Source organism: Pygocentrus nattereri, chromosome 7, assembly GCF_015220715.1.
Source record: "Pygocentrus nattereri isolate fPygNat1 chromosome 7, fPygNat1.pri, whole genome shotgun sequence".
NCBI classification, from domain to species: domain Eukaryota; kingdom Metazoa; phylum Chordata; class Actinopteri; order Characiformes; family Serrasalmidae; genus Pygocentrus; species Pygocentrus nattereri.
Window position 1 is genome coordinate 47,031,433 of NC_051217.1, and position 12,500 is coordinate 47,043,932.

The following is a 12,500-nucleotide window of genomic DNA, read 5'->3' on the forward strand; positions in this document are numbered from 1 at the left end:
TTCTACAGTTTCTCATTAGACTGAATGAATAACCGGCTCTAAATGTAGGTATTGTGATATAAACCGAGTCCGTTCTACAGTTTCTCATTAGGACTGAATGAATAACCGACTCTAAATGTAGGTATTGTGATATAAACCGAGTCCGTTCTACAGTTTCTCATTAGGACTGAATGAATAACCGACTCTAAATGTAGGTATTGTGATATAAACCGAGTCCGTTCTACAGTTTCTCATTAGGCTGAATGAATAACCGACTCTAAATGTAGGTATTGTGATATAAACCGAGTCCGTTCTACAGTTTCTCATTAGACTGAATGAATAACCGACTCTAAATGTAGGTATTGTGATATAAACCGAGTCCGTTCTACAGTTTCTCATTAGACTGAATGAATAACCGACTCTAAATGTAGGTATTGTGATATAAACCGAGTCCGTTCTACAGTTTCTCATTAGACTGAATGAATAACCGACTCTAAATGTAGGTATTGTGATATAACCCGAGTCCGTTCTACAGTTTCTCATTAGACTGAATGAATAACCGACTCTAAATGTAGGTATTGTGATATAAACCGAGTCCGTTCTACAGTTTCTCATTAGACTGAATGAATAACCGACTCTAAATGTAGGTATTGTGATATAAACCGAGTCCGTTCTACAGTTTCTCATTAGACTGAATGAATAACCGACTCTAAATGTAGGTATTGTGATATAAACCGAGTCCGTTCTACAGTTTCTCATTAGGCTGAATGAATAACCGACTCTAAATGTAGGTATTGTGATATAAACCGAGTCCGTTCTACAGTTTCTCATTAGACTGAATGAATAACCGACTCTAAATGTAGGTATTGTGATATAAACCCGAGTCCGTTCTACAGTTTCTCATTAGACTGAATGAATAACCGACTCTAAATGTAGGTATTGTGATATAAACCGAGTCCGTTCTACAGTTTCTCATTAGACTGAATGAATAACCGACTCTAAATGTAGGTATTGTGATATAAACCCGAGTCCGTTCTACAGTTTCTCATTAGACTGAATGAATAACCGACTCTAAATGTAGGTATTGTGATATAAACCGAGTCCGTTCTACAGTTTCTCATTAGACTGAATGAATAACCGACTCTAAATGTAGGTATTGTGATATAAACCGAGTCCGTTCTACAGTTTCTCATTAGACTGAATGAATAACCGACTCTAAATGTAGGTATTGTGATATAAACCGAGTCCGTTCTACAGTTTCTCATTAGACTGAATGAATAACCGACTCTAAATGTAGGTATTGTGATATAAACCGAGTCCGTTCTACAGTTTCTCATTAGACTGAATGAATAACCGACTCTAATTGTAGGTATTGTGATATAAACCGAGTCCGTTCTACAGTTTCTCATTAGACTGAATGAATAACCGACTCTAAATGTTGGTTTTGTGATATAAACCGAGTCCGTTCTACAGTTTCTCATTAGACTGAATGAATAACCGACTCTAAATGTAGGTATTGTGATATAAACCGAGTCCGTTCTACAGTTTCTCATTAGACTGAATGAATAACCGACTCTAAATGTAGGTATTGTGATATAAACCGAGTCCGTTCTACAGTTTCTCATTAGACTGAATGAATAACCGACTCTAAATGTAGGTATTGTGATATAAACCGAGTCCGTTCTACAGTTTCTCATTAGACTGAATGAATAACCGACTCTAAATGTAGGTATTGTGATATAAACCGAGTCCGTTCTACAGTTTCTCATTAGGCTGAATGAATAACCGCCTCTAAATGTAGGTATTGTGATATAAACCGAGTCCGTTCTACAGTTTCTCATTAGACTGAATGAATAACCGACTCTAAATGTAGGTATTGTGATATAAACCGAGTCCGTTCTACAGTTTCTCATTAGGCTGAATGAATAACCGACTCTAAATGTAGGTATTGTGATATAAACCGAGTCCGTTCTACAGTTTCTCATTAGACTGAATGAATAACCGACTCTAAATGTAGGTATTGTGATATAAACCGAGTCCGTTCTACAGTTTCTCATTAGACTGAATGAATAACCGACTCTAAATGTAGGTATTGTGATATAAACCGAGTCCGTTCTACAGTTTCTCATTAGACTGAATGAATAACCGACTCTAAATGTAGGTATTGTGATATAAACCGAGTCCGTTCTACAGTTTCTCATTAGACTGAATGAATAACCGGCTCTAAATGTAGGTATTGTGATATAAACCGAGTCCGTTCTACAGTTTCTCATTAGACTGAATGAATAACCGACTCTAAATGTAGGTATTGTGATATAAACCGAGTCCGTTCTACAGTTTCTCATTAGGCTGAATGAATAACCGACTCTAAATGTAGGTATTGTGATATAAACCGAGTCCGTTCTACAGTTTCTCATTAGACTGAATGAATAACCGACTCTAAATGTAGGTATTGTGATATAAACCGAGTCCGTTCTACAGTTTCTCATTAGACTGAATGAATAACCGACTCTAAATGTAGGTATTGTGATATAAACCGAGTCCGTTCTACAGTTTCTCATTAGACTGAATGAATAACCGACTCTAAATGTAGGTATTGTGATATAAACCGAGTCCGTTCTACAGTTTCTCATTAGGCTGAATGAATAACCGGCTCTAAATGTAGGTATTGTGATATAAACCGAGTCCGTTCTACAGTTTCTCATTAGACTGAATGAATAACCGACTCTAAATGTAGGTATTGTGATATAAACCGAGTCCGTTCTACAGTTTCTCATTAGACTGAATGAATAACCGACTCTAAATGTAGGTATTGTGATATAAACCGAGTCCGTTCTACAGTTTCTCATTAGACTGAATGAATAACCGACTCTAAATGTAGGTATTGTGATATAAACCGAGTCCGTTCTACAGTTTCTCATTAGACTGAATGAATAACCGACTCTAAATGTAGGTATTGTGATATAAACCGAGTCCGTTCTACAGTTTCTCATTAGACTGAATGAATAACCGACTCTAAATGTAGGTATTGTGATATAAACCGAGTCCGTTCTACAGTTTCTCGTTAGGCTGAATGAATAACCGACTCTAAATGTAGGTATTGTGATATAAACCGAGTCCGTTCTACAGTTTCTCATTAGACTGAATGAATAACCGACTCTAAATGTAGGTATTGTGATATAAACCGAGTCCGTTCTACAGTTTCTCGTTAGTGGGGTTGCTCTAGTGTTCTGTAAATCTTGTCCAACCTCATAACAGTAACTAATATCAGACATGCATGGATGGAGCTTGAAGAGGGGCAGTGTGTACCTTTGATTTTTTGCCAAAGTATTCCTTTAACACACACACACACACACACACACACACACACACACACACACACACACTCTCAGACGGCATGCTTATGGCTTGTTTATGTTTACACACTCAGAGGGACCTTCAAGCTTCTCTCACACACACACACACACACACACACTAGGCCTGGGCGAAAGGATGATTAAATGGATCAGCAGAGATGACTGACTCAGTGACTCAGATTCAAGTCTCACTCCAGTCACATGACGGACTCACAACACATCAGAGGCACCAGACTTGCACCTTGATTCAGGCTCACCTTAACTGACTTGTTACCCGACTCAGACTCATCCTGAACGTCTCAACTCAAATTAACCCCTAACTGACTTGCAACTTGACTTACTCACCCTTAATTGACTCGTGTTGAACTGACCCTAAACTGACTCACAGCTCAACTCAAACCTGATCCTTCACCGACTCCTGTCTGGACTCAAACCTGATCCTTCACCGACTCCTGTCTGGACTCAAACTGATCCTTTACTGACTAGTGCCTTGACTCGGGCTCGCCCTTAACTGACTATCGGACTACTATTTGAAGGAAGTTGTATAACGGAGACGTGCCCACAGCGTAACGTGTCCTGTGGGTCTTCTATTCGGGTCTGGCATCGGGCTCATCGGGCTCACGTGAGTAAAGAAATGCTGGTGATTGTTTTCAGCTGTCGCCCAGGCCTTTAACACACAGCATAGAAAACGCTGTTCATCAGCATCACAGGACAGGATGGGTGGGGCTTATGCGCAAAATAGGCGGAGCTGTTTGGATGATTGACAGAACTGTCACTATGAGATAATTCATACACACATTCATGTCAAAATTCATGCACAGAACCACACACACTCCCACAGAACACACACACACACTCCCACAGAACACACACACACACGGCTCATGAGTACTTACTCTCTACACACGCCGTCACAATGACAACCACAACAAAAAAAGAAAAGAAGAAATTCATAATAAATGTAGTCGCATGGTGACAGTTTCAGAGCTGATTAGTAAATGTGCTCGGACTCTAAAGGTGCTCAGGAGAGGCTCTACTTAAGGTCACGTGACCTGGCCATACAGACGCAGAAGCGGATAAACATACCAGAAAGAAAAGTGACATCCTGTCCGTCCCCTTAAACAAATACACATTGCTTTACTGTAAGGGAATACAGGGCTGCGCGATATGATCATATATTGGTGTCATGATAAATTATTTCACATCACAATGTCGCTGCTGTCGGACCAAAACCTCGCATCTCCTCGTAACTTTACAGGGGAGATGCTCTTCTGAACGTATTGTGTACACAGTTAGTGCTCGGAGAAACTTTGTGTTGGTCATTTCATATCGTGCACTGTGAACACTAAAGTATCACCATATTCCTGCCACACTGCCCACCTCCAACACAATAACACACTAATTATGGTCCGACTTATGATCTGCCTCACCGGTAACGGTGTTCTTTTTATTTACCAACTGTCGGCGTCTCACAGGGGAATACACTCCCCTCTTATTGCTCTCCTCAGACAAGCTTAACATGCTCAACAGATAATTATCCCATCAGGATTCTTCTCTCTGTGGTGTCCATAATAAAACAATCTTGTTTTAGTAACAGTTGGCAATACAGCTGCCACTATAGTTACAGCTGCCACTACAGTTACAGCCGCCACTACAGTTACAGTTGGCACTACAGCTGCCACTACAGTTACAGTTGGCACTACAGCTGCCACTACAGTTACAGTTGGCACTATAGTTACAGTTGGCACTACAGCTGCCACTACAGCTACAGTTGGCACTACAGCTGCCACTACAGTTGGCACTACAGCTGCCACTACAGTTACAGTTGGCACTACAGCCGCCACTACAGTTACAGTTGGCACTATAGTTACAGCTGGCAATACAGCTGCCACTATAGCTACAGTTGGCACTACAGCTGCCACTATAGCTACAGTTGGCACTACAGCTGCCACTATAGCTACAGTTGGCACTACAGCTGCCACTACAGTTACAGTTGGCACTACAGCTGCCACTACAGTTACAGTTGGCAATACAGCTGCCACTACAGTTACAGTTGCCACTATAGTTACAGTTGGCACTACAGCTGCCACTATAGCTACAGTTGGCACTACAGCTGCCACTATAGCTACAGTTGGCACTACAGCTGCCACTACAGTTACAGTTGGCACTACAGCTGCCACTAAAGTTACAGTTGGCAATACAGCTGCCCCTACAGTTACAGTTGGCACTACAGCTGCCACTACAGTTACAGTTGGCACTACAGCTGCCACTACAGTTACAGTTGGCAATACAGCTGCCCCTACAGTTACAGCTGCCACTATAGCTACAGTTGGCACTACAGCTGCCACTACAGTTACAGTTGGCACTACAGCTGCCACTACAGTTACAGTTGGCAATACAGCTGCCCCTACAGTTACAGTTGCCACTATAGTTACAGTTGGTGCTGCAATCACAGCAGTAACTACATTTGGCACTATAATTACAGTCGGCGCTAGAGTTAGCACTGTAGTTACAGTTGACGCTAGGACTGGCACTTTAGTCAGTCTGCGCTAGATTTGGCACTAGTTACAGTTGGTATTAGCGTTACAGCTCGTACGAGATCTGGTGCTATAGTTTCAGTAGGCAGCAGGTACAACAGTGGCAGTTCGTAGTAGAGCTGGCACAAGAGCAAAAGGTAACACTAGAGGTGGTTCTCCACTGCTAGAGCTGGCACTAGAGTTACAGCTGTGGTAGACGGTTGGACTGTAGAGCAGCACAGTTCAGTTACATTAGTCACTTGAGTCGGCACAGTGAGACAACAGGTGGTGCTCGAGCTGGCAGTAGGAGTAGCACTAACACTAAAGGTCTGATCACCTGTTCTGATGAACAGAATGGCTGGCTCTGTATCGGACCCCTCTACACCACTGCACCTTACCTGAGATATTTAAGTATACGACCCCCCCCACCGTGTGTCCTGCGGCCTGTCATACCTTGTTGAGATCCTCGTGCAGGCCGTCCATCAGAAACAGGAGCAGCTCCTGAGAGTCCTGCTGCTCGTAGCCGGAGAACTGCTCGTTAATTTTGCTGATGGTGTTTTTAAAGTCTCTGGGGCTGATGAACTTAAACTGCCCCGACCACACAGCCTTCATTATCACACCAAACTCCTCCGCCACCTCACCCTTATGGCCCAGAATATTGGCCCTGTTCGACACACACAGCACAGACATGACCGGTACATTAATCACAACAATCATCAGTTAAACGTATTGATCCTTAGAGGCCGTTTTCAGCAGGAATAACAAAACTCACACAAACTCACAGCATGGGTGGGCATTTGGTGTTCAACCAGAGCACGTGAGCCGAGTGGAGCAGCAGACATCTGCTGTCTGCAGTCACTCTGCTCCACGCTGGGTTTTCCATTCACCGCTCCTCACCCGAGCATCAGAGGAACCCGGCTCTGTGTCTGCTCCATTATGATTTACTCTTGACATCTATTATTTGCCGTGAACGTATTGAGAACACACTACACACCAAGGGCTGCGTGACTTCGGATTCTTTAAAGCCGACGGCTCGGTGATGAAAACCGAGTCAACTGTGACTGATCGCTGATGAGGTCATGAATAAAGCCAGGAGAAGGGAATGATGACAGAGTTCGATCCTGGCGATGCTACAGCGTCTGTGGCTGGGAGTCCAAGAGAGCACAGTTATCCATGCTCACTCTGGGGGGGCAGGATGGCCCCCTCGTCTCCCCCCATCAGACAGGCTTCTGTTAGTTGACATAACAGAACTGGCGCATTCTCCTCCAAGCACATTCAGCTGTCCACTGTGTTAGTGACAGTTTGAAAAGATGCGGTGGCGTCACATCTTCACAAGACTCGAAGGAAGCCTTCACCCTCCTAGCACTGGTGATACTGTGTGATTGGGCGAAAATCTGGAAATAACATCAGTAGAGCATAACATGCTCATTCCAATAGCCCTGGATCACACGGCTGGCCTTCAGGGAACTGGAGATACAGACCATAGGCGGCCTTGCCAAGACAACGGCCTGCAGTGGACGTCTGGAGAGCCAGAGAAACTCTGAGTGAGAATAAGAGTAATCGACTTCAAGCTGTATAGGATTATGGCCGTTATGCCGCCTCTACAACCACACAGGACTTTTACTGTAATCTTCGGAAAACAGCAACATCCTGTGTCTGATCTCTGAAGCTCTGTAGATCAGTGGGGAAACCACAGACTCCTTTCCAGGAATTATCCTTTGTGGCTGTTATCAAACAAAAAACTAGTCAAACGTTCCGTGCTACACATTAACTGATGACCCAATCACAAGCCGGAAATCTGCCAGGGGTAAAGAAGCGCACATGCTCTTCTTTCTAATTTGTGTAGTAAAAAGGACACGAAGTAAATGAAGTGCGGTATTCGTTTCACTCTGCGATCAGTGCGGTGACGGGTCAGCTGCAGCACTCGCGTCATGCAGAGACAGTCAGTGTGGAATAAAGTGTCTGGAGCCGCGTTGGAGCTCCCACTCCGCACCGCTCACATGCTCTGGCTGAAGCGAGTTGTGTGGAAAGTGCAGATTCTACTCCATCCACACTGCGGACGTTCTAACAGACGACGAACACGGACGGCTTACCTGTTAATGTCATTCTGGTACAGGTTTCGGTTGAAGTAATCGGCCATAAGCGGACTGTTACACAGACACTGCAGGATGGAGTTCATGTAGCAGGTGTTGCCCAGGTTACGCAGGCCGGTCAAGCACGGACCCAAACCGCCGAAAACCGGGTTCATGTTCCGGATCTTAGCGGCAGACGGACGAGCCACCTCCACTTTAGCGTAGCTGGTGGCAGTCAGAGGTCTGAGGAGAGGGAGCACAAGTTCATGATCAATAACAACAAATAAAACTAATAAAAACGAATCTAATGATTTACTACACATCCATGTGAAATCACTGAAAGCCTTTTAATCACCATCATTTCAGAAAATTATGTAACTAAGCCCAACATAAAACTTTAGGCTTTCGCCCTTATTAGTTTCTGAGATGCACAGGCTTTAAAAATGTGCTGGACCTTAAATTACTGCTTAATTTCTAATGTCCTAAAATAACCACTCTGGTAAAGGGTGCAAAATATGATGAGTCATAACTTCTGAACTACTGATCAGAGATCATCCTTTGGGTTGAGGCACATCAGATCTTCCTGATATTGGAATTGATATCATAAGTCGTTCAGAGCCGTTCACAGTGGTGGTGATGGGAACCAGACGTCCCTCTAAAAGCTCCTACAGAAAGTTCCTACATGAACTGGTTCTGAATTCACTGCCTGATGACTGAGACGCTGTTTTATGAGAGTTTAGAGAACTTCAACTCCATTCATGGTGGAGGGAGACATGCAGGGCGCTGTGCGGCAAAATAGCCCCCAAAGAAAACTCATTATTCCAGATTTTCCACTGTTTTCCATCATCAGCATTCCATATAAGCTCAGAAGACTCGTGTAGGTTCTCTGGTGGTTCTGGATGGTAAATAAAGTGTCTATATCTGTGTTGTAGTCATGGCGACGCCTGGTTCCCATCACCACCACTGTAAAGACGTCTGAACCGCTTCACACCAAACGGCTCCGAGCGTCTCTGTGTACGTCTCACACACTGGATTGTTTTCAGCTTCTCTGAAATCTCCTGATTTGAGGTGCAGTGTGTGTACGTACTTGGTGTCTCTGTTGATGGTGGGTGTTGGGGTGGGCTTTCGCGGCCCCTCTGTGGTCAGGGTGTTCAGGGTGTTCAGGGTGTTGATGGTGTTGATGGTGTTGAGGTCCTGGCTGATGTCGGGGGAGGAGTACGAGCGTTTGAGTTTGGACTGCTCTCTCTCCCTCTCCCTCTCGCGCTCCTTCTCTTTCTCCTTCTCCTTCTCTGAGGCGCTGGGGCGGGGGGGCTTCTGTTTGGGCGTGGGGGGCGTGGCCGGGGGAGTCTGGGGCACACTCACCTCCGGGGGATACAGGTGCACCCGGTTGGTTGGAGAGTGGTAATACCGGTATGTCCCGGTGACGATATCCAGAAACTGAAACACACACACACTTACAGATGAAGAGCACATTCACACACGCTGCAGTTACAGCACTCACGCAGGGGAGTCCAGGTGAAGCATTAAGGGGCATAAGATCCAAGATCTAACTGTGCTGAACAGTGTGTGTAGGTGCATTAGACTAATGTGGTTGGTGGTGACAGGAGTGCACAGACCTTCATCCATCCCTCAGGTAGCCCAGGCACCGTCCTCCCCATCTCCTCACTACGAGCGCGAGTCAGAGGCTCCCTCTGCAACACACACACACACACACACACACACACACACACAGATGAAGAGGTCAGCTCTTGTCAGTGACTGCACACCTGCATAGTGTACCTGGAGGGGAGTACAGTGGTCAGAGGTGTGAATGATTTGGAGGTGAGGAACGTTACAGGCTGTCCTGTAATATTTTTGAGCACCACGTGTTCCATGTATTAAGTTGATTCAGCAAAACATGGAATTTGACCATCGGCACACAAACCTTTCCGCTGACACTCTGGCCATGTGCTCCAATGAGGACAGTAACAGACAGAGATCATGACTGTACTGCTGTTTCTCTTAAAACACACTATAATATCACGTGTGTCTTAATACGTTCTGAAAACACCAGCAGAGGGTGCAGCTCCGCACTCCCCCCTGATTAAGGCTGAAGGGTTTAGGGATCATACCCAACTGACTAATATTGCAAGAGCGATTTAAATTGTGATTGTTTTCTATACATTGAGGTTCAGACCTGTTTTTTTGCCAGGAAGACCAGAATATTCACTATTCTGGCCTGAGGCTCGACCCCTGAATGTAGTGTGCCAGTATGTCGTGGTTGTGATGTCACAAGGCACTGGTGTCTAGTTGAGTCTGCTTGGTCTAACGCATCTACAAGCAGTTCACAAGCTCTGTGGTTCGGTCACTTAAAACTTCCGACTTTTGATGAAGCAGGCTTTAACTGAGAATTCGATACAAAGCGATCAATATTTCAGCCCTGCTCCCCAGATCAGGTGCTTCTGATGAAACGGCCAATGGTCAGTCTAAGTATCAAAGCAGAAGCTCACCTTTATCTCAGAGACAGTGGAGTTCGGCAGAGGGGAGTCCAGAGACATGCTCTTTATCTGAGCGTCCAGCGCCTCCTTGGCTCCTCTCCTCCCTCTCTCCTCTCCTTCCTCGTCCTCATCCTCAGCCTTTTGTCGCTCCAGCTTCCTCTGCTCCTGTTTCTGCTCCTCCTCTCCTCTCCTCCGTTCCCTCTCTTCCCTCTGCCGCTTCTCCGCCGCCTCCCTCTCTCTCCTCTCCTCCTCTTCCTGCTGTTCTCTCCTTCCTCTCTCCACCTCTCCCTCGCTCCCTCTCTTCTCCTGCTCTTTTGGAGCGCTGGTGGCGTCCAGAAACGGTTTGGCTGACCGATCTGGGATCACTGGCCCGTTTGTTGCCGTGGAGACAGGAGCATCCTTAGCCCCGCCCTCCTCACTCGCTTTACCGCCATCTGAGACTTTAACTGCCGGCTTTTTGGTGCGGTCGATCTGGAGGAGAGACAACACAGCAACAAATCACTAAACAAAGGCTTAAACTTTTACACTGACGAATATTTTAACATCGCAATTACAGCATCGCATCCACCGAAACGTCCGTTTGTCTTCTATACATTACTGCATGGCAGCGTTTAGCAGAGGAGAAAATAAGAAATGTAAATCAGAAACTTTTAATAGTGTAAGAAAAATATCCAGCTGCTGTAATACGAGTATGAGGCCTAAACCTTCTCTAATTTAAAAAATAAATAAATAGAATAGTGGAAAATATACATCTTCTCTGTTTAGGGAGTTAAACAGACATTCAACCAAAGAATAATCCCTAAAATGTGTTGCAGCTGCCATCAATAGTTTAAAAGTTACAGATGATCAAATTTGCACCTTTTTCTAAAGCACTTAAGGCAGAAAGTAAAACCCCATTCACAAAAAAACCCTCAGAAGATTAAAGGTGTCTTTTCAGCTATAAAGCCACTGATCCCCTGAGCACAGCAGCAACAACAAAGGCAATCCGTTACTATGAAAAGGTCTGAAGCCCGGCTGGGGTGGGATTAGGTTTATATAAGGAGGGTAAGGCCGTTATTAACCCGGCATTTCTCGGTGATTTTAGCCCCATCTGAATGCGAGGTCAGTCACTTTTACAGAGCGTGTGCTGTGGCATCAGTGAAGATCACGGCTTCTTTTACCTTCCACAGAAAACTCGCGCTGTAAAAATGATCTGGTTCCACGGACCCTGTGCACATCGACACGTCAGTGGAAACGTTAAACCCTGTGGGGGCGCTACATGTGCTCTCTGACGAAGCTGAAGTCAGCGCCTTGTTCCAATTGCCTGTTCCACCTTAAATGGAGCAGCAGTAATTATTAGAACACCTGATGTGCCAAAAGGTTACAGCTGCACCATTTAAGGTGGAACCCGAACGTTCGAACAAGACGCTGGCGGATATGAAAGCACTTCAGCCTCGTTGTTCTCTGCGTGTAAAACCAGTGGATCTGCAGCGTTACTGTGTCACCTGTAGCTCAGAACATCGAGCAGCTGCCCTAAAGCCGCCTGTCTGCGTGCAGTACCTGTGGAATGGGCTTCGCCGTGGCCGCAGGCTGTTTGGCAGCGGACGGAGTGACCGCGCTGGCTGCGGGCTGCACTGAGGGTGTGTGAGTGGGGGTGTGGGTGGGTGTGTGAGTGGGAGTGTGCGTAGTGGGTCCGGTGGGTCCGGTGGGCTCGGTGTGCGAGACCTCTTCTGAGACTTTCCCGTTAACCTGCACGCTCGCGGCCTCGCCCACTCCGTCCTTCACCGTCACGCTCTCGACCTGTGGCTCCTCCAAACACGGGTAACTGAAATTCACTGCAGAACACAGAGCACACACACAGTAAGCTCATCCTACAAATACAAACCGACAGAAATCCTCTGCATTTGTATCGAGTGAAGGCGCTTTACCTCTCACTGACACGGAACTGAGTGAAATGCAGGTACTGAAGGTCATTAACACCACAGTACAGTGGAAATCAGCAGAAGCACAGCGACCAAGCATATTATTCATTTCCAGTCTCTAATCCAAACCGCGTACGTATACAAGCATGCGCGCGTGTGTTGAGTGTGTGTGTGTGTGTGCGCGTGTGTGTGAGACTCA

The 12,500-nt window shown here is 45.4% G+C and overlaps 1 protein-coding gene across 2 annotated transcripts in view; it reads right to left on the reverse strand.

The window, feature by feature from the left end:
• Positions 1 to 12,500, reverse strand: part of usp8 (ubiquitin specific peptidase 8) — a 42,485-nt gene that overhangs the window by 10,147 nt on the left and 19,838 nt on the right. For both annotated transcript variants that reach the window (XM_017685810.2, XM_037539962.1), the window contains exons 10-15: positions 11,940 to 12,214; positions 10,413 to 10,871; positions 9,540 to 9,614; positions 9,011 to 9,360; positions 7,945 to 8,166; positions 6,305 to 6,515 (exon numbers count right to left, since the gene is read on the reverse strand). In XM_017685810.2, coding sequence (XP_017541299.1) covers positions 6,305 to 6,515; positions 7,945 to 8,166; positions 9,011 to 9,360; positions 9,540 to 9,614; positions 10,413 to 10,871; positions 11,940 to 12,214 — 1,592 coding nt within the window. The remainder of the gene's footprint in view (positions 1 to 6,304; positions 6,516 to 7,944; positions 8,167 to 9,010; positions 9,361 to 9,539; positions 9,615 to 10,412; positions 10,872 to 11,939; positions 12,215 to 12,500) is intronic.